Here is a 23,218-nt window from a genome sequence, read left to right as displayed (position 1 = left end):
AGATTTGCAGAGTAGAAAAAAAGTATGTATGAAAGGTGGTGTAGATCTGGAGTTTCAGATACGTACATACACGCATTGGGGTGAAGTTTTGTTTCTCTTGAATGCTGCCATTGGTGGTTACATTACAAACATGTAATAGTATTTCCTGTACAATTCTCTTAACTGGAAATTTGATTTGGTTGACTAAAGATCTTATATCATGGCCATGATAGGAAGGAGTCTGGCATCGATTCAGGGTTCTTTTTCCAAACTCCCTCCATCCTCCACACCAGTTGAGAATCATAGCCCATTGAGCCATCGTTATTGATGGTAGTGAAAGTTGAAAACCTTTGATTGGACGGTACAGAATCCATAGTCTTTGCCCTAGAAAAGGAGCCACGTATTTTACTCTACTCATGAGGTCATTATTATCACCCTGTGGCCAAACATGGGTCAGTTTCTACATGATTTCCCAAACAATCCATGAAGATCACCTTTTATTTAGGACTTTCCTTCTCATTCTTTTCTTACCTACTTTTTGGGTTATAGTAAAGATATTTTCTGGATTTTCTTTCTTAAAAATTGTTTATTTTATTTTGGTGTAGATTTATTTGCCAAAAAAACATTTAATACTTCCTTGTTTTAGAAAAACTGTTACACACAGTTTTTGTTTATGTCCTTTCTTTCCCCCTGGTAAATATATGCAATCTTAATTGTGTGCCAGGCATTGTGCTAGGCATTGGGGTACAATGGTGAGTAAAACAGCTATAGTGCCTGTTCTCAGTTTAGAGATTCATTTATGATGAAGATGGGGAAGCAGTACATGAATAAAATAGATAAAAATGCTGTGGAAGAAACAAAAAATAGGTTGACATGGAGTATAGCATGAGGAGACCTATTTTTAGATAGGATAGCTGGGGAAAGCTATGCAGAGGGGACATTTGAGGTGAGAGTTGAAGCATTGTGTAAAGAGAGAACATCTACCAAGGTCTTGAGATGGGGTGGGGAGGAGCTGGCTTAGAACTGAGATAAGATCAGGGTGAACCTAAGTTGAGGAGAGAGAGAAAGGGGAGGGGAGATAGATATGCAGGTCCTTACTGATTGTAGTGTAAGGTGTTTTTATTTTAAGTGCAGTAAACCAGCACTGGATTGTAGGAAAGGTGCAGCATCTGAGTAGGGCATGGTTGAAAGATGTGGATATGGGAAGTCGGTTAAGAGGCTCCTGTACTAGCCTAGGAGAGGTTGTTGGTGGGTTGGACCAGTATGGTAGCAGTTGAAAGGGAGAGAGTACCTCCAAAATACTTAATCAGCGATACTTGTATTTTGGAGGTAGGATAAAAAGCGCTCAGACATAGGTTGGATGTGTAAGTAGAGTGAGGAAGGAGGAAGAATCAGTTATGCCACCAAGATTTTGAGAGTGACCAACTATCTGGAGACTAAAGCTACTTACTGAAGACCTAAAGACTTCAGAAGGCTTTTTTGGAAAGGTGTTTTTTGGACTTAAGTTTGAAACCCAAGTTGAAAAGTCAGGTAGTCATTTGGGTATATGGGTCTGTTTTTCAGAGAAGAGATTTCAGTTGGAGATATAAATATGGGAGATAACTGTACAAAAAATGGAACTTAAACCATAGAGTGGATGAGAGAATTTAAGACAGTATAGAGAAGGTAGAGGGCTTAGGAGCTAACCTTGAGGCCCTCCATCATTTAGATATTGGGGAGAGAAGGAAATTGATAAATAGTTGGCAGGTGGAAAACCAAGAGTATATTGTGCTGGGAATGAATGAAGAAAATATTTCCGGGAGGAAGGAGTGGTCCTCTGTGCCAAATGCTCCTTGAGGTGATAAATTTAAGGATGAGGGTAGTGTTTGCCCATTGGGCTTGACAACATGGGAGCCTCTGGGGACTTTCCAAGGGCAGTTTTGGTGCAGTGTTGGGCAGAGGAGCAAAGGGGAATTTGTAAGGAAAGGGGATAATAAGTATAGACTGTTGATAATCCCTGTATGTCTGTGAGGGGGATGGGGCCCTGGAAGGCAACGTGGGGCTGAGGGAAGCACTGACATTTGATTTATTTTTTTAGATAGGATATAATGTTAAGTTGAACCGTAGCAAATTGGTGACATTTGACTATTTTTGACTTCCGAGAATGGCAGTTTCGTATAGTTTGACCTAATAGAACATGGTATGTTATACTATTGAGAATGAGTTACTTTTAGGAGAGTTTGATGAAGCAGTGTTGAGAGGGTTTAACCACAAGAGTACAGCCTTTGAGCAGTTGAGAGAGAATGGGATTGGAGCTCACCAGCAGAGTGTTTGCCTTTGAAGTGGGGAGAGGGAAGGCACACGTTTTTTCAATTGTAACAGGAAGGAAGAAGAAGATGTGCAGTTTCAGCTATGCGTCAGTGATCATAGTGATACCAATCCCAGTGGCTAGTGTTTTACCTGGGCAAATAATTACATAGTAAGTTCTCACATTTATCTGTAGATGTACATTGATTGATTTTGTTCATAGGGCTGAGTGGTACTGATCCTATTTTGCCTTGTGGTAGGCTCTAAATTTTCTCTCTCAAAAGTCTTTGATATCAATGATTTTTTTTGCTCAATTTTTCTCTTTCATCAAAAGCAGAGTAAATCAAATATCATGACCTCCTTCCCCATTCAGCAGTGCAGTACCGTGGCCTCCCTATAGCACTGATTAGCAAATCAAAGAATAAAGTGGTTTTCTCACAAGTGATTTTCTTGCCCTACAGAAAATTGTCTTTTTCAATATTACCATCAGTATTCTTTGACTTGTCAGCATAATTGAAACATTATCTATGATTTCTGTTACTTTAATGCAGACCACGAGTACATCCTTTTAAGGTTATACCACTCTCCTCTGTTGTGTGTCTAGAATTTGCTTATGAGGTGTGTGTATTTCAAAAACTTCAGCTGTTTGGAGGGAGACTTTATTCCACTGCATAATATAGTTTAAAAAATGATTTTCATTAGACCATTATGCTGACGTATCTCTAGGCCGCAATTTTCTCCATGGACTTAATTCAGTACAGAATTCCAGGTACTGATCATTAATTGTATCTTTAAAGCTTCAATGAGATTGAAAGTCACTTTAGTGCCTGCAGGATCCTTTTTTATGAAACATCCATCTCTTGTAATGTTTACTTTGAATAATACTCTCATCCATGGGTTATGGAACCAGGGCCATAGTAAGAATATTCCCATAAGGAAGCCGCTTTCTCACTGTGTGTTTGTTGAGCTATAGGCAGCTTTGCTGTGTGCATGGCTTCAAAATTATCTTTTCCTGAAAGTATAGAGAGATCTGGAGAAATGCAGGCGCCCGTGTAATTGATTTATACACTGTAAGTGTCCGATAAAACATGTGGCATCTTTAAAAGCTCTAGGATGGTGGTATTTTAGACTAAGCTAAGGTTTTCTTTTATGGAAGTGTGCAGCTTTACTACAGGCAAGATGAGTCAACATGTTCTAATTCTGCTTGAGATCCGAGGAACTTGATTTACTGTTACCTGCTGCAGTAGAAATTGCAAGCATCTCTGAAGTATACTTGTGTCTTCAGTATTGAAAATGTTCAACAGAACTCATCAGAAGTGATTTCAAAGAGCTGCAGTCTGTGGTGTTGTGATAATGAGTGAAGAAAAGTTTTTCCCTTATTTCAGACAGCCTTTGATGGCATGTCTGTTTAGGAAAATAAATACAGGTTAGTCAGCTGTGCACCTGACTCAAATCGTTTTAGCTTCTTTGTATGAACTTTGGGTTATGCCAGGGGATCCACTTTGGTCTTTCCACTGAGAACCACTCAGCCAACATCGATGTGAGCTCATCAAGAAGGATTTATAGTGTAATCCTGCTCCACAGCTTTGCTGACCTGGAATCTGCATGGTTCAACTAGCTTTTCTTTGAGCCCTGAACTAGTGTTGCACTGATCCATCAGTTTCCTTTGCTTTGCCATTTCTAGTTGTGAACAGATCCATGTTCTCTTTCTTGCTTTTCATTAGGGGAAATGGGGCTTGTCTTGCAGGATAAGTTCTGTGCTAAAACCTTGCACTTCCTGTTTCTGTATGCATTGATAAACAGGCTTCAGAGTTCTGCCCTGTGGAGAACATACCTCATCATTCTAGAGGTGACAGTTGCCTTAAAGGACTATAGTTTTGACATGCAGGGGGCAATTTCTGTCATATGTGTCCAAGAAGAGAGGCCTGTGAGTGCATCTTTCAGGTCTGAGGAGCTACATGGCCGTCTTGTGCTCCTCTTCTCTCCAACAGGGCTTTGGGTATTCATCCTCAGTGTTGTCTCTCCCCAACACTTCCCAAGATAATTTGCTGCTGATTTGCTTCTAATTTTGGCTACTTTTTTTCTTATTCCAAAATATCTTCCCTAGTCCCTTCAGACTACTGTCAGTTTTCACACAGTTTGTTGAAATGGCCATCTCTTGGTAGATAGCAGTCTGTTGACTTCTCTCCCCTTGACCTGGCCAGTAGGAGTAGATTCCTTGTTTCTGTTGACCTCCCCATTACAAAACCAACAACTATTCATAACAAACTAAAGAGGAATATAAATACCCATAATTGGTCTTTACCATCTCAATTATGGCTTTCCATATGTATTTTTTCAAAAGGAGATCATGTCAAACATACTATTTTTTCTCATACATACTATTTTTGTACTGCTTTTTCTCCACTGTATCTCCTGAAAGTACTTTCTCATATATTTTTCTTTTCTTTTCTTCTTTTTTTTTGGTGAGGAAGATTGGCCCTGAGCTAACATCTGTTGTCAGTCTTCCTCTTTTTGCTTGAGGAAGATTGGCCTTGAGCTAACATCTGTGCCAGTCTTCCTCTATTTTGTATGTGGGATGCTGCCACAGCATGACTTGATGAGTGATGTGCAGGTCTGTACCTGGTATCTGAACCCATGAACCCCAGGCCACCAAAGTGGAGCCTGGGAACTTAACCACTACACTGCTGGGCCGGCCCCCATATATCTCTATTTTTTAAAAATTTATAATTCTAAAATTTCACTGACTGAAAACAATTCCATGGTATTAGATATACCATAGGACCAGTCCTTTACTTTTGGACATTTAGGTGTTTTCTCTTTTCCCTTTTGTGTTCCTATTATTTACTGGTGATAGAATTTTTGTTTCTGGTCGTTCAGAGTTTATTTGTTCACTATGCATATAATTATTTTATATATTTTATATTTTAAGGTTTAATTATTAAACCTTAATGTGGACTTTTTGGGGCACGGGGGTAGGCTATTGCTAGTTACAATGTCACCTTGTGTGTTCAGACAGAAACTTATATCTTATGCGTATCTGCCTTCCCAGCATGTAGCATTATACCTAGCACAGTGGGTGTTGACTAGAGAATTATTGTTGAGTTCCAGAAATAAGAGGACCATTTGACAAATATATAAGTATTTACTGTGTATTTGGAACGCGGGGTATAGGAGTGAACAAGACAAAGATTGTTCTTGCTTTCATAAGCTGAGGTATTATTCTGTAAAACAAGGTTTATTTTAGAGAGACGGCAGGCCTCTTAATGTGAGGGTCAATTCAGAAACCTAAGTCACACAGTATAGTAGAAGCAGTCTAAGTGACTTAACAGTGTGGTTACTTAGGAGATGTTCCACCAGTCTTTTTCATGCATATGGCTAATTAAGAGTTGATTAATTGATTTTTCTATAGATGAGAGTTCTTATTTACGATTGTCCACTAGTACTACCAGTTAAGATGGAATGATCTTTTTAAGGTTCATACCTTTTTTTAATTTTTTAATTTTTAATTTTATTATTTTTTTGAGGAAGATTAGCCCTGAGCTAACATCTGCTGCCAATCCTCCTCTTTTTGCTGAGGAAGACTGGTCCTGAGCTAACATCTGTACCCATCTTTCTCTACTTTGTATGTGGGACGCCTGCCACATCATGGCTTGCCAAGCGGTGCCATGTCCACAACCAGGATCCGAACCAGTGAACCCTGGGCTGCCAAAGCGGAACATGCGAACTTAACTGCTGCGCCATGGGTCAGCTCCCAGGTTCATACCTTTTGACCCTTATGAGTAACTAGAATCAATTATACTTAAATTCAAATTTCAAACCTGGATATAATATGCTGTGTATTTAGTGATTTTGGAGACTCAAAGGACTTTTAGGGCTGGGTTTAGTGTAATAGGAAATATATCCCAAAATACAAATATTTTTGGTCTTTTTGTGGCGCATTCTAAAATATGATTAAACAAAGATTTCAGCCATGGAGAAGATTTTCTGCTGTAAATTGGTGTTTCAACCCTGCCAGCTATTCATGCTTTCTGTGATCCCACTTATAAAAGTGGAAAGTGAAGGGTGAGTGGCTGCCCTCTTGGGCAGGCACATAATTTAAAAAAAAAATGTGTGTGCCTCAGCAGAGCTATATTAGAGTTTCATATGGCTGCCTTTTTCTTTTTTATTGTAGGGCCAACTCTCAATGTTGCAAGAAAAAATAGACCATTTGGAGCGTTTGCTAGCTGAGAATAATGAGATCATCTCAAATATTAGAGACTCGGTTATCAATTTGAGTGAGTCTGTGGAGGATGGTCCGAAAAGTTCACGAGGTGGTTTCGGCCAAGGTGCTGGCTCACCTCTTCTGCCGTCAAAACTGTCACTTGAAGTCAACCCTGAAGATTGTCTGTTTGCTTCACAAAGTGGAAGTCAGAAATCAGATGTGCAGGTAATGTATACATTCGTTAATAATTACTGGGCTTTGTTGTTTTTGATCTGGTATCTGTTCTTAGTAAATCACTTAAACTCTCTGGATCCTAGTTTCTGTTTTGTAAAGTGATTTCATTAGTCACTTGATCATTAATGTTCTTTTCAGTGATAAAATTCCACAATTCTGTGTTTCTCCCATTTTTCTTGTTATTTCATACTTTATGAATATGGCCTTTTTTGTATGCTTCTTAGGTCTTATTTTCTATAGTAGGTGAAGACCTTTCCAGCTTTAAATTTGGCCAAAGAGATTTTCTTACCTTTCTTTGGAGATTACAAGAAAAGCCCTACTCTTATTGTATATTTGTAAAAATTATAGGTTTCACACAATGCAGAGTTTTATTCTTTTTTGCTGAATATCTCTTTGTGAGAGGGAGGGGAAATATTCTAGAGCTTTGCTGTCCATTATGGAAGCCACTGTCCACATGTCGCTCCTAAGCACTTGAAATGTGGCTGGTTTGAATTGAGATGTGCTCTAAGTATAATATACACACAGAGTGTTGAAAACTTAGTATCAAAAAACAGTGCGAAATATTCATTTTTATATTGATTACATCTTGAGATGGTAATATTTTGAATATATTGGGTTAAACAAAATATGTCATTAAAATTAATTTCACCTATTTTATTTTACTAGAAAATTTAAGATTGTGTATTTGGCTTGCATTATGTTTCTCTCTGATAGCACTATCTTAGGGGGTTATGGAGTTGAAAACTAGGGCAGAAAGGACTTCTGTGTTTCTTAAACTTGGGGTGTGTCACTCATATTTGCTCTGTTCTGCAAATTAGCAGAGAGCTGTGTTTAACCTTGTACTTGAGACGAGAAACTGGAACTTGGTGAGAGAACCCCAATGGGTGAATATTTTAAAGTAGAGTAAAATGAGTTGGCTCTGGCTTTGCTTCAGAGTAGAAGTTTTCACTGACTCCTAGGGACAGAGAACATGATATGATCTTGAAGCACGCCTCACAGGCCAAGTCGGAAGCTGGGGACAGTGGGGCTGGTCTGGCCTTGTGCCTGTGACCTCATCAGCTAGTGTGTGGCCAGGTTCACATAGGATCAGAATCCTGGGCTTTGAAGGGATAGCTGTTTCTGTGAGGCTTGGCTATGTTTAGGTTTTAATTAGGTATCTTTTAAAGGGGAACAACAGAATTTTTTTTTTTTGTCTAAATCTGGGCTGGATAGAGAGAAGCTGCCCAGCAGCCATGGAGGGCAGGTAGAGTGAGGCAGCAGGGCGCTGGGAGAGCTGCAGGGCCAAAGAAAGAATTGGAAGGAATAGCAGAAACTGCGAACACATCCTTCTGTCCAGCTGGTTCCCAAGGATTTGTTGACTCAGTATTTTATTTTATGTTTAAAGTCATAAATTCCTGAGTGAGAGATACATAAAGTTCTTTGGATTCACTTGTATATAATTTGCTTGATATCTTTAAAAAATTTGTTATAACCCATGTATACATTAGGATGTGATTTTTACATAATTTAAATTTTACTGAAGGGCAGTTGTGTTCTTTTTTATATTTAGTATTATAAAGAGTAAGAGGAATAAAATTGTTCTTTTTTTGGCAATATTTTTTCCTTTGTGTCCAAGTAAATTATTATCTAGAAGGAGTACTCCAATGGAAACTTAGAAAACATTTGAACACTTAAAAGCTAAATCTCAATTTAAACAAAATTCTTCCGTTTTTCATTGATTACGCCTAGTTGACCCTAGTGTAGTGTTATTCTTAAAATAAAAAAGATAAACGTAGCATATGCTGAATGAAAGAATAGCTATAGGTGCATTTCCATTCAGATACAGATTTTAAAATGTATGAGATTGATTATAAAATAAAGGCATCTCAGATAAAGTAAAAAATAATTTACAGTACTGTGTTTGAAAATACTGAAATATTTGGTCATAATCAAATTCTATCAGAAAGTTTTTTGTTTGCTGTACAGTTCCTACCAATTTCTATTACATTGTATTGGAAGTAAAGCAGGGGAAGAAGGAATTGAATGAGATTGTTTTTTATGAGAAGCAGATTGGGGAGGGGATTATCAGTATAGTTATATAACACAAGTAGCATTTTAAGCCTTTGGATGGTGATTAAATGATTTCTGCTTTAAACTCTTCAGTTAATGCCTACAAAAATAATTTTATCTTGTGAAATATATATGCAGAGTACAGCAATGAGTAGTTTTGAGCAAATATTTTCAAACATAAGTTTAAATTAATAATGGTTATACATAGTTAAACTTACTCTTTTTTTTTTCTTTTATATTTTTAGATGTTGGATGTTTACAGTCTAATACCTTTTGACAATCCAGATGGTGGAGTTTGGAAGCAAGGATTTGACATTACCTATCAAAATAATGAATGGGATACCAAGCCTCTTCAGGTCTTTGTGGTGCCTCATTCCCATAATGACCCAGGTAAAGTTTGCATTTCAAAAAAACTAGACGTTACTAAGCCCCTGTATGCACAGAGTATTTTCATGAGAATGTGGTAGAGCCCACTTCTCAAATTTTTGAGACATTATTCTCTGACTTTTAACAGTAACATATTCCTTTTATATGTCATTATATTTTGAGTTCTCATTTTATCAATTTATGTGCCATTCAAGAATAGTACTTGTGCAGTATGAAAGAGTAATAGACACGAGAAGGTCTTAGCTTTCGGGGACAAAAAGTTGTCTGCATTTAAGGTACTGACTGCATTTTAATTGCTTCTTGTAAAATATTGTATGGAAGAATTATTCTGTGTCCGTAAACTCTACATTTAAAAAGGCAGAGTGCTCATGGGAAAGTTTGAATCTTTAAAATGGAGAAGCAGTGTAAAGTGGTTAAGAGCCGTGGTGTCCGGCAGACAGGGGTGTGAGTCCCAACCCCAGCAGTGTTAGACAACTTTAGGCAAGTTACTTGATCCAAGACTAAGGCTTTTGCCTGGTGGCATCAGAATAATGTATCCACTTCATAGGGTGAAATGGAAAGGCATGGTGCATGGCCCGACAGTAACTGCTATCGTTATTGTTGTTGTTATTTCATATTATGACTTCTGTTATTTATTGGGGCCAGAGATCTTTCCCCCAAGGTAAGGGGAAATTGCTAAAATTATAATGGGAAATATGATTTCAATGTGTATACTTGTTAGTATATTGGGCACAGAGTAAATGCCCAATGAATTTGATTGCAGGATGTTTTTTGGAATGTTCTTCCAAAGACTTCTTTTGAAGCACTTACTTACCCTTCTATTTGTTTTCTCAGATTCTCAATTTCATCATTTCTGTCAGAGGCACCACTACTCACCTAGTGCTTTGAAGGCTTTTTCTTTAGTCCCTACATTGCTATCTCCTACTTATATTCTTTCCCACTAGTTTATTGGCATGTATTCCTTTCTTTCTGTTTCTAAAGCAGCAGAACTTGTTACTTTGTCTGGACACCTGATTTGGTGAAGTTGTGTGTATATGTGCTGCTTTTGGGTGTGAGAGGTATTTGGGGAGATAGCCTGCATGTTGAAATGTTTGAATTTCCAAAATACTTAAATATTTAGAATGCACAGAGGTATAAAATATATGAAATCAATATTGCTCTGGAAATTGGTGAACAGTTTCCACACATCAGCTTCTGACTTGGTTTCTCTCTCTTTAGTCTTAATGTGTTTATCTTTTCCTGCAAGTACTTATTTGTCTTATTAACTTTTCCTCTTAGATATTTTGCATCATCTTCCTTCTTAATCTTAGCCTGTCCCTTCAAACCCAGACTCGAGGATGGCTGGGCATTGTGGAAAGACTGCAGTGATTGGGAGCCAGGCTGAATGAGGCAGGTATCCTGGCTCTGCTGTGTGCTGCCCAGGGGTCCTTGGGCATGCTTATTTGTGTATCTGTAAAAGGGAGATCATAGAGGTGGAGTAGCATCTTAAGCAGGAGTTAGTTATAAAATAAGTACAAAAGGTGATGAAAATCACATCTAATCAAAATTGCTTTTGCTGTTTATTCACTTGAGCACCAGATTAAATAGTACATTTGCATTTTGGGGAATTCATATGAAAAACACATATCTTGTTTATGTGTTGACTCACACTCAGTGAGGTGAGGTGCTCACACTTCACAGGTGGGATCTGAGTCTGCCTGTAGGACCGCAGCTATCTTTTTCTACAAATCTCATTCATTCTGAAATATTCCCTCACTGAGTGAAATAGTGGCAGGGCCACTTGCAGTATTTAAACTGTTCTCTCCTTCTCTTTTCTGTGCCAATCATGTGTAGTTTAATTCTGGTCACTTAATTGGGTGTGTGATGTCGTTCCATTTTATACTATTCCTTGTAGGTTTATAAATACACTTTGCAGTGTATTTTACAAGTCTTCCTCATGTGAACCCTTCTCTCCTCCCTTTTTGATTTTTTGAAGACCTTTATTATCCTTTCCCCTTTTCTGCCATCCTCAATTTCTACTAGTCTTGTTTCTTGTTATTCTGTAACACAGGCACTTAACTGTAATAATAACATTTGTGGTTTACCAGGCAGTGTGCCAAATGTTTTATAAACATCTAATGCTCACAATAACCCTTGAAGGTTAGTGCCACTATTCATGATGAAGGTGTTACCAACTTGCCAAGGTTACACAGGTAGTAAGTGGCACCAGATCACTTCCCTGTTAGTTTACCTGGATCTCCCACCAGAGTAAATGCGAGTAGCAGAGAACATGTCTCTCCTGTTAAACTCAATCCTCATTGCCTAGCCCAACTCTTCGCATATAGTAATTGATAAATATATGTAAGGCCTTCTCTGACCTGTCATCATGCCCCTCCACAGCTTTCTCATACAGTACAAACACACCTCCATGCTTGCACATACGCACAGACGTAAATATTTACAACACTTTTGCTTGGTCTCCTCACTAGAATGTAAGCTCAGTGAAGGCTCAACTTTGTCTTATTAACCACCGGGTTGCTAATGCCTAGAACAGTACCCAGCACATAGTACAGACTCATTGTGGTTCAGTTAAATAAGTTAATGAAGGAATGAATCTAACTCTGCAGACTCAGATGAAATATTTGACCTTGGCCTACACTTCCTCCATCCTGTTGTCTCCTTATTTCTAGTCCTTTAAAAAATATATTATTTAGAAATGCACTTTATCATTTTAAATACCAACAATAGCAGACATTAAGCTCTTCAAGGGCAGGAATTGCCTCTGCCTTTTAGATTTTGTTTGTTTGCCTTATGGTTCCTGCTGTGGTTAGTATGTTGTTTTGAGAGAAGACATCCCTGATAACTGTTCAGACCACAATAAATGAATCTGTCTGTTGGTATCCTAGCAACCACAGTAGAATCGTTTTGTCTTAGTAAAAGATGTTAATGACCCTTACCCTCAGGTCCTTCTCCACGTGAGGAAAAAATAATGGTCAGAAACAGACTTTTTAAAACTAAAGCGATTTTTGCTGTCAAGCAAAGTGCTAGAGAAAAGAACCCGCTGACTTTTAATAATTTTCACTGCTGCTTAACAAAAGTAGAATTTAGATAAACTAAATTATTCTGTGAAAAACTGAATCATTCAGATCATGAAAAACCACTCTTTCAAAGGAGGAAAAGAGATACGTATGTGCACATACATTGCAAGTCAAAATCTGACTCTGTAATGGGAAGTCTTTGTGTAAGACTCTTAAATGAATGCACAATTAGGCAATTTACTTTCTAAATGAGATTGATAAGAGATTTGTTTGCATTTTCTGCAGCACCAACTTAAGCTTTAGCTCAGTAGTTTGTTTCAGCAGTGGAATTTTGTCTGTTAGGGACAGAGATATTTGAAATAGATTTTTAAAAGATTCCTATATTTAAGTATTTAAATACTTAATTCCCATCTTCCTGTATTTAAGTCCCCTAACTTAAAGAATTATGTTGCTGTGTTTCTGTATAGGAGCTGTGTTTCCTTCTGGACCAAGTTGGTAATATCTCATAAGAAAGATAAATTTCAAATTATGTTTGTATTTTAATAAAATTCCTAATTATGTCTTCTTCCAGTCCCTAATGACATGTAACAATTGTCATACAATATTTTATATGGTTTTCATGAGTTAAAACAAAATTGGAAAGGAATTGTTAAGTAAATGCTGATAATTTTGTACTGTTATGCTTTTGAAAAGTTTTGAATCATAGACCATGAAATTAAATGTTAGTTGATTGATACATGTTCATGTTCTATTTAATAAGCTGATTAAAATACAATTACAGCACCTTTGTATCTACAATCTTAATTCTTTGCTTCCCGCTAGTTAACCTACTGAAATATTTAGTTAATTTTCCTTCAAAGAAATCACAGTGTGTACAGAGAAGATAAGGTATACTAAATGGAAAGTTGGACAGCATAGTGTTAGTTAAGCAATTTGTAAAATGAACATTAGAAAATAATCCCCATGTGGTATGACTCCAAAATAGAAGGAAGATCTAGGCCCAAGAGTCACACTGGAAAATAATTTTCTGTTGTGTATTTGCAATTCTTTTTAAGAATTTTTATTGACTCAAATGAGTGATTAAGATTTTTTTTTTTGAAAATTAAAAGAACAGATTTATGCATTTAATGTTATATGATAATTTGAAATGAGTTTATGTATCCTTATTCTTAAAACGTTTGTGAAAAGGAGCAAAAACTTGTGAGGAAATCACAGTGTTATGTTGTTTTTAAACTTTTCTGTTCAAATACTATTAAGCACAATCAGACGAGAACAGCTCTGGTCAGCCATACTTGGGGAATGCCCATGCAGGTGATGGGCGGTGGGGAATTAGAATGCTGGCTGCCAGAGGCACCTGCCAAGTGGGATGAGATGGTCAGGAGCGGGAGAGGTCTGTGTGTGGGCATAGTTTGGGGAGCACTTTGTTGTGTTTAGTTATTGTGGGTTAAAGTGAGTTCTTTTGTTTTGGCTACTCTGATGGGAAATTTGAGTTTCTGAAGCTGATAGTGTGAGGAAGAACAGAGAACTGGCGTTCGTTCCTGTCCTGCATCAGGGGAGTGTCAAGTATGGGTTACTTCATGTAATGCATTCTGCCAACCCTGAAAAGTGGTAAATTAAGCTCATTTACCAGGCGAGGTAGAGTAATTTGTTCAAGGTCAGTCAGTTATAAGTTGGCAGAGGATGATGAATTGAAGCTCAGATTGCCTGGTTCTAAGATCCATGTTCTTTCCATTTACCATATTGCCTCTTGAGATACTTTATTTATATTTAGTTCTAAAGATTTCTATTTCTTTTCTTGCTTTATGGGCTTTAGCTAATTCAACAAATTTATCTGAGCTTTGGGTTAATAGGGTTGCTGCATTTAGCTGAATAAAAAAAATCAAAATAAACTGCTCAGTTAAATAGAAATTTCTGATAAACAATGAATAATTTTTTTTAGTATATATGGGTCTCAAATATCCATTACTGCTCTTGGCAACTTTATGACAAAGGCCTGATATTACCCTTATTTCACAAATGAGAAAACAGAAGAGAGGATAAGTAGTGTGTCCATGATAGGGCTGAATTTGAACCCAAGTCCTCTGGCTCTGGAATTAGGACTTGTGACCATTAATTCCCTCCTGCAGGTAATGCTCCTGAAATCACAGGCAGAGCATCTAGGAGGAAAGTCTTTTAGGTGTTTTCAAGCTAAATGTCTACTTTAGTATTATTAATCATATAAAACATTTTTTTTTAACGATCTTGCAAAAGTAAACACCTTGCTGCGTTGTTTCCTATCCCTTTTTTCTTCTGATCTATCCTTATTGAAATGGATGTCTGTGTTCTTAAATACTACATTAGTACATGAGATGGTGAGTGGTTTTCCTCATTGCTACATATTTTACAATTAGAAAGTGATTTAGAAGCAGTATTTTCCAGCTTTTAAAACGGTTTCTTCCAGAAACGTTGATGATTTGCCCAATATTTGCCTGATCATAAAGCTAAGTAGCCTTCTCACATATCCTAAGGGTAGCTCCTGAAATGAAGTCGGTCTTTCTTTTATTTATAACGATGTCTCTCATAGTAGGGACACTCTTCATTATTGCAAACAACCAAGCTCTGTTTGGGGGAGACCTCATAGGCCTGAAGTGTCCTCATTTGGTGTGAGTAGATGCTCATGGATGGAATCTTAACTAGGGAGGGAAATAACTCTAGGATAGATTTAGAAATTGTTTTGGAGGTTGATCTCACATTTGCAGGTATCAGGTATCAAGGTATGCAGGTCTTTTAAAGGGCACTTAGAAAAGCAGTAGAGTAAGGGGTCACAGTTGGACATTAAATAGCTGCAGGATGAACAAAACCCCACTGTCCTAACCGTAATGCAGATGGATTCTAGTGGTGTGGGATAGAATTTCTGGTGACAGCATCTTACAAGGGTGCAAAAAGTGCTATATCTCAAACAGCTTAATGGAAGTGAAGCTGATATGCTTTGAAAACTATTAGATGACACTGAAGCACCTGGAGAAAAGATCAGGTTATTTTGGAAACCTGAGTTCAGAAGCATTTAGAGGAATCAGCAGGTCTGTAGGTTTCCAAAAACTCATAGGTCTTTGGAAATCCTCGGCTTCATCTTTGACTCTCCCTCTACTCTGTCCTGGAAACTTTAGTTAGTTACTGAGTTCTCTTCATTTTGCTTCCTTGGCCTCTTCTTTCCTCTGTCTGTTCCCACTGCAGTCTGTAACCATTTTTTAGCAGAATTATTGCAGCAACCTCATTTCCTGTTTCTCTTCTACTTTAGCTTGTTAGTCTATACTTTACACTCACAGTACAGTTATTTTTGAAAGCACAGATCAGAAACCTTTAACTTCCTTCCTCCGAAGTTTGGAGTAAGAAACAAGGATTGTTTAGAAGCTTTTCAGTGATCTGATCCCCACTTCTATTTTTATTTCTCACCGTTCTCGCACCATGGAAGCTGCAGTGCAGCCATACCCAGCTGCCTTCTGTTTCTTGAAATTGAGGCATACCTTCATGGCTTAGTGTCTTTTCCATATGCTCTTCTGTCTATTTGGAACTTTTCTCTCTATGCAGATGATGAATAATCTCAGAATCTCTCTTCTGTCCTTCTGGTAGGAATTTACCCTTTCTTTATTCTCACAGCATTTTGTTTATATTTTCACTGTAGAATCTATTTTCATTTAGCTTAGCTTTATTGCTTTACTTTCATTAGATGCTTGGTTTGTGTTTAAATGGATAAACCAGAACAGAACGTTAATTAAAACTCTTTAACAGTTTATCAGGAAGGAAAAACAAGCTTAATTTATAATGGAAATGTTGGAATTAAAATTAATCAGCAGGATATTTGAGCTGTGACAATACCAGTTAAGATTGTGTGTGACCCCTTAAGTGTGAGACTGGATGTTGCTGTTGGGTATTGAAGGATTTGATAAGTGATGGAGGAAACCTGTTGATCATTTGTTGGTAGAGAACAACTTAATTATTAAAGTAAAGCTTTCTTTTTTTATGAGCCCTATTTGTATTTTAAATTTGAGAATATTATGTTAACATGGAAATAACTTGAAGCTTAGCTTGCGTTTTTTAAATGTTTATTATCTGGATATAATTATTTTTGACTCAATCTTTTTATGTTTTCTTAACAGTTGGTACCTATTTAACTTTTGAGTAGAATTAATGTACTCATTAAAAAATCATTATTATACCAGTTAAACCATAATGGTGTAACAATGATTTGAGGGGCATGCCTTCTTCGGGATGTGTTTTAAATCATCTTAGGACTTGCAGAACCTTTTAAAATATAAAACAGAGACTTAAAGATATTGGTCAAAACTTATTAGATTAGCATCAGAACAGATAGTGAACATATTAGAGCTAATAGTGTGTGGTAACTTTCACGTTTGGTTTCATTTCTAGTTGAAGTAATAAATTTGCCTTTATACTCCACATACCTTTTTTTCAGTCCTTTTGGCCATACGTTTCATTCATCTGTTGAGTACTTAGTGAACTCGTGCTGTTGTAGGTTTCATACCGAGTTGGTTCATGAGAATTGACTGATTTGAAGTTCGGTTGTAGGTATCCAGGCTGGCTTCTAAAATTTGCAGGACCTGGGGCAAAAGTACACGGAGGCTCTCAGAGCCTATTTCTAAACATTTAAAAGTTACAAATCAAAGTAATACGTTTCCTCCTGCCTTAAGAAATAGCTTAGTGATCTGGAAGGCCAAGTGTGAGTTTAGATTGCCCCAGCTCCATTGCCCCACTGGAGTGTGGTGATGTATGTGGGGAGAGCCAGGCTATGGGGCAGTGCAGTCCCCTCTTCTCCCAGACCTGGCCCTGTCCTAAACCAGGAGGGGCCTTGCTTGCAGACACCTTCGCACTCTGCCCACACGCCTACAAACTGCAGCTCCCTGGCCACTGCTCAGGCTAGGGCTGCAAGGGCAACTGCCCTGACAGGGAAGGACCTGGAGAAGGCACGGTAGGCTCTGGAAGCCGGCTCTAGGCTGTTTGGACACAGATTTCTGGGCCCTGGAACTCAGAAGGGCAGGGCAGGACAGGCTCTGGGGGGGCAAGTTCTTTGCCCTGTGGATTTATCGTGTGGAAGGGATGTGGTCAGAGGAAGAATAGGGAGATCCCTTGAGAGTCCAGAGCTCAGGGTAGGTGACGATTGCCCAGGTCTAAGTTGGTGCTGTGTATGCCCCTGAATCAAATAAAACTAAGTGTTCCTTAGGAAGATGAGCTCTCCACAAAGTCTTTAGACTTCAAAGCTAGATTGAGTCCAAATTTAAAAAAATAAATTATTTCGTCAGTGAACAGTTACTAGGTGCTTAATTGTTCATGCATGTTAAAAATAAGCAGTAGAGTTTTCAACTTTATTAGTTTTATATTTTAGGACTTAAAATTTTTTCTGTGATAAAATAGTGATATCAAATTTGGAATAATGCCTGCTTTATAGGACTTCTACTTATGTACTCTTTGTTTTAAATATTTCCCCACTTATTTAAAATAGCAGTTAGCTGTTTTATGGGTGAGAGTTAGAGAGAGAAAGAATAAATTGAAAGGTATTCTTAATGCTAATCTAGTCCTGGTTAATTTCCAAGTGTATTCAAAGGAAAGAAAAAGGCTGGGAATTGACCACTTAAGTAAATCAGTTTGCAACTCAGTGTCCTAAGATTATTAAATCTAGAAGTAGGAATATAATTTTATGTCACAAAAATTCATCTCATACAACTTTTTGTAAAATACTATCTTTCCGATTGGTCTCATGTTAATATACAGTTGTAGTTTTACAGTAATTTAGAGAAAGAAAAAGCCCATTCATTGTAAAGGGAATACTTGATTACTCTATTGTATAAGAGCAATAAAAGCTAATTTGCTGTTATATTACTCAATGTTGAAAGCTGAAAGAGGCTATCTTTCAGTTCATTCTTCATTAATTGTGCTATATTGCGGTGATATGAGTACCTATTATAGATGAGTTTTATGGAAGGCTTTTAAGTTGACATCTCTGAGCTTGTATTTTGGCTCATGTAAATATCTTTGACATATTTTCTGCATGATTGTTGAAGGGCGAATGTAGTGTTGAAGGCAAAGTGGATTAATCCATCACTGTGATTCCTCTATGAAAACTCCTGTGATAAACTATTCTTTGAAGTGGTCTTAGTTCATAACAAAGTATAATTGATGAAAAAAGCAATTGTACTTGAAGAAAACCTTTTACTAATTAATCTTCATAAAGACTGTTTCTTCTAAATTTGCTTTTTATGCTAGATTACTAGAGTTTTAATAATAAATTAATTTTGGAGACATTCCACTGATCATAGTTCTTTTCTTTAATTGAGTTAATAGCCAAATAATTAGATTCATTTTGACCTTTGTTAAAATTTAGGTAAAAGGTATATGTGATGTCTTAAAGACAATAATTCTGACGGAGCCGTTTAAATAATTTACATTATCCTTATGGCACATATGTAATAATAGCATGGTACAGAAATAAATGTTACTTACATATTTGATTTCAGCTCAATCTTGCAATATGGAGGTAGATGTATATTAAATTAAATATTATGATGCTACTTGGTAAAATAAATTCTCCCCATAGTACAATCTTTACTTTTTGAATGGTAATAAGACTAACTTTTGCTAGGGCTGCCATAACAAAGTACCACAGACTAGATAGCTTAAACAACAAAAATTTATTTCCTCCCAATTCTGGAGGCTAGTAATCTGAAATCAAGATGTCAGCAGCGGGGCCAGCCCTGTGGCCGAGTGGTTAAGTTCACGCGCTCTACTTCGGCGGCCCAGGGTTTCGCTGGTTTGGATCCTGGGCGCGGACATGGCACCACTCATCAGACCACGCTGAGGCCGTGTCCCACATGCTACAACAAAAATATACGACTGTGTACTAGGGGGATTTGGGGAGAAAATGCAGAAAAGGAAAAAAAAAAAAGATGGGCAGCAGTTATTAGCTCAGGTACCAATCTTTAAAAAAAGAAGATGTCAGCACGGTTGGTTTCCTCTGAAGGCCTCTTGGCTTGTTGATGGCCATCTTCTCCGAGTGTCTTCATGTGGTCTTCCCTCTGTGTGTGCCTGTGCCCTAATTGCCTCTTCTTATAAGGACACACATTGGATTAGAGCCCACCCTCATGACCTCATTTTATTGGTAGTTACCTCTTGGAAGGCCCTATCTCCAATACAGTCACATTCTGAGGTACTGGGAGTTAGGACTTCAACATATGAATTTTGAGAGGACAGAATTCAGCCCATAACTGGGACATAGAATGAATTCAATGCAAACTGAAATTTTGGGTAACCAATATGTTTAAGATGTGGATCAGTTTATTTAAATATTTTAAATAAATTGTATACTCTTCAAAATCAGATGTTAGAAATATCTTTTATTTCCCCTTTTATCTGGTTTGATTGTAGAGATGAGGACGGGGCAAATAAAGACTGAATATGATGATGATGTTGATAATAGCAGCTAATACTTGTCAACTGCTATGTTAAATCCTGGGCTCTGGTCGGAGCGCTTGATGTTTTTTTTGTTTGTTTGTTTTTTAATTATTTTATTGAGTTCATAATAGTTTACATCAATGGAAGATTTCAGTTGTACATTATTTCTTGTTTTTTTTTTTTTAAGGATTTTATTTTTTTCCTTTTTCTCCCCAAAGCCCCCCGGGTACATAGTTGTATATTCTTCCTTGTGGGTCCTTCTAGTTGTGGCATGTGGGATGCTGCCTTAGCATGGTTTGATGAGCAGTGCCATGTCTGCGCCCAGGATTCGAACCAACGAAACACTGGGCCGCCTACAGCGGAGCACACGAACTTAACCACTCGGCCACAGGGCCAGCCCTTGTACATTATTTCTTGACTGTCACCACACAAGTGCTTCCCTTCACCCCCTGTGCCCGCCCCCCAACCCCCTTCCCCTGGTAACCGCTGAACTGTTTTCGTTGTCCATGTGTTTGTTCATATTCCACATATTTGTGAAATCACGTGGTGTTTGTCTTTCTCAGTCTGGCTTATTTCATTTAGCATAATTCCCTCCAGGTCCTTCCATGCTGTTGCAAATGTGATGAATTTGCCTTTTTTTATGGCTGAGTAGTGTTCTATTGTATATATATACCACATCTTCTTTATCCAATCATCAGTCAGTGGGCTCTTGGATTGTTTCCATGTCTTGGCTGTTGTGAATAGTGCTGCAATGTACATAGGGGTGCATATGTTACTTTGGATTGTTGATTTCAAGTTGTTTGGGTAGATACCCAATCGTGGGATAGCTGGGTCATGTGGTAGTTCTATTTTTAGTTTTTTGAGGAATCTCCATACTATTTTCCATAGTGGCTGCACCAGTTTGCATTCCTACCAGCAGTGTATGAGGGTTCCCTTCTCTCCATATCCTCTCTAAAATTTGTTATTTTTAGTGTTAGTGATTATAGCCATTTTAACAGGCGTAAGGTAGTATCTTACTGTAGTTTTGATTTGCATTTCTCTGATGATTAGTGATGTTGAACATCTTTTCCTGTGTTTATTGGCCATCTGTATATCTTCTTTGGAAAAAGTCTGTTCATATCCTCTGCCCATTTTTTTTTTTTTAAAGATTTTATTTTTTTCCTTTTTTCCCCAAAGCCCCCCGGTACATAGTTGTATATTCTTCGTTGTGGGTCCTTCTAGTTGTGGCATGTGGGATGCTGCCTCAGTGTGGCTTAGATGAGCAGTGCCATGTCCGCGCCCAGGATTCAAACTAACGAAACACTGGGCCGCCTGCAGCGGAGCACGCGAACTTAACCACTCGGTCACGGGGCCAGCCCCCTCTGCCCATTTTTTGATCAGGTTGTTTGTTTTTTATTGTTCAGTTTTGTGAGTTCCTTATATATTATGTGGAGATTAACCCCTTGTCAGATATGTGAGTTGCAAATATTTTTCCCAATTCGGTGGGTTGTCTCTTTGTATTGATTCTAGTTTCTTTTGCCTTGCAGAAGCTGTTTAGTCTGATGAACTCCCACTTGCTTATTTTTTCTTTTGTTTCCCTTGTCTGAGAAGACATCGTATCCGAAAGGATCCTTTTTAGTTCCATATCAAAGATTGTACTACCTATATTATCTCCCAGGAGTTTTATGATTTCAGGATTTATTTTCAAGTCTTTGATCCATTTTGAGTTTTTTTGTGTATGGCCTGAGATAATGGTCTACGTTCATTCTTTGGCATGTGGCTGTCTAGTTCTTCCAACACCATTTATTGAAGAGAGTATCTTTTCTCCATTGTATGTTCTCGGCACCTTTGTCGAAGATTAGCTGTCCATAGATGTGCGGTTTTATTTCTGGGCGTTCAGTTCTGTTCCATTGATCTGTGTGTCTGTTTTTGTACCAGTACCATGCCAATTTGATCACTATGGCTTTGTAGTACATTTTGAAGTCAGGGATTCTGATGCCTCCAGCTTTGTTCTTTTTCCTTAGGATTGCCTTAGCAGTTTGGGGTCTTTGCTTGCCCCATGTGAGTTTTAGGATTCTTTGTTCTATTTCCATGAAGAATCTCATTGGGATTGCATTGAATCTGTAGATTGTGTACGTATGGACATTTTAACTATGTTTATTCTTCCAATCCATGTGCATGGAATCTCTTTCCGTCACTTTATGTCATTATCAGTTTCTTACAGTAATGTCTTATAGTTTTCATTGTATAAGTCCTTCACCTCCTTGGTTAAATTTATTCTTAGCTACCTTATTCTTTTAGTTGCAATTGTAAATGGAATTGTATTCTTGAGTTCTCTTTCTGTAAGTTCGTTATTGGAGTATAGAAAAGCAACTGATTTTTGAAAGTTGATTTTGTACCCTGCAACTTTACTGTAGTTGTTAATTATTTGTTATTTTTCTGATGGATTCTTTGGGGTTTTCTTTAAATAAGATCATGTTGTCTGCAAAGAATGAGAGTTTCACTTTTCACTCCCTGGTTGGATTCTTTTTATTCCTTTTTCTTGCCTAATTGCTCTGGCGAAAACCTCCAGTACTATGTTGAATAAGAGTGGTGATAGTGGCATCTTTGTCTTATTCCTGTTCTCAGGGGGATGGCTTTCAGTTTTTGCCCATTGAGTATGATGTTGGCTGTGGGTTTGTCATATATGGCCTTTATTATGTTGAGGTAATTTCCTTCTATCCCCATTTTGTTAAGAGTTTTTATTATAAATGGCTGTTGGATCTTGTCAGATGCTTTCTCTGCATCTATTGAGATGATCATGTGGTGTTTATTTCTCAATTTGTTGATGCGGTGGATCATGTTGATTGATTTGCAGATGTTGAACCATCCCTGAGTCCCTGGTATAAATCCTACTTGATCGTGATGTATGATCCTTTTGATGAATTGCTGAATTTGGATTGCCAAAATTTTGTTGAGGATCTTTGCATCTATGTTCATCAGCAGTGTTGGCCTGTAGTTTTCCTTTTTTGTGTTGTCCCTGTCAGGCTTTGGTATCAGAGTGATGTTGACCTTGTAGAATGTCTTAGGAAGTGTTCCATCTTCCCTAGTTTTTGGAATAGCTTGAGAAGGATAGATACTAAATTCTCTCTAAAAGTTTAGTAGAATTCCCCAGGGAAGCCATCTGGTCCTGGGGTTTTATTCTTTGGGATACTTTTGATTAGTTTCAATATCTTTCCTTGTGATTGGTCTATTCAGATTATCTGTTTTTTCTTTTTTTTAAATTTTTTTTTTTAAAGATTTTTTATTTTTTCCTTTTTCTCCCCAAAGCCCCCCGGGTACATAGTTGTATATTCTTCGTTGTGGGTCCTTCTAGTTGTGGCATATGGGACGCTGCCTCAGCGTGGTTTGATGAGCAGTGCCATGTCTGCGCCCAGGATTCGAACCAACAAAACACTGGGCTGCCTGCAGTGGAGCGTGTGAACTTAACTACTCCGCCACAGGGCCAGCCCCCTATCTCTTTTTTCTTGATTCAGATTTGGGAGGTTGTTAGAGTCTAAGAATTTATCCATTTCCTGTAGATTATCCCTTTTCTTGGCATTTCATTTTTCATAGTATTCTCTTATAATCTGTTGTATTTTTGTGGTGTCTCATGTTATTT

The 23,218-nt window shown here is 37.7% G+C and overlaps 1 protein-coding gene across 2 annotated transcripts in view; it reads left to right on the top strand.

Moving 5' to 3' along the window:
• MAN2A1 (mannosidase alpha class 2A member 1) overlaps positions 1–23,218 on the top strand; it is a 170,237-nt gene that overhangs the window by 21,998 nt on the left and 125,021 nt on the right. For both annotated transcript variants that reach the window (XR_001378333.3, XM_001504585.5), the window contains exons 2-3: positions 6,440–6,694; positions 8,998–9,142. Coding sequence is in view for 1 of the 2 variants with exons in the window: in XM_001504585.5 (XP_001504635.1) it covers positions 6,440–6,694; positions 8,998–9,142 (400 nt within the window). In the remaining variant the exon portion in view is untranslated. The remainder of the gene's footprint in view (positions 1–6,439; positions 6,695–8,997; positions 9,143–23,218) is intronic.

This window comes from Equus caballus, chromosome 14 (genome assembly GCF_041296265.1).
Source record: "Equus caballus isolate H_3958 breed thoroughbred chromosome 14, TB-T2T, whole genome shotgun sequence".
NCBI classification, from domain to species: domain Eukaryota; kingdom Metazoa; phylum Chordata; class Mammalia; order Perissodactyla; family Equidae; genus Equus; species Equus caballus.
Note: the sequence above shows the minus strand (reverse complement) of the source record. Positions and strands in the feature narration are given on the sequence as shown.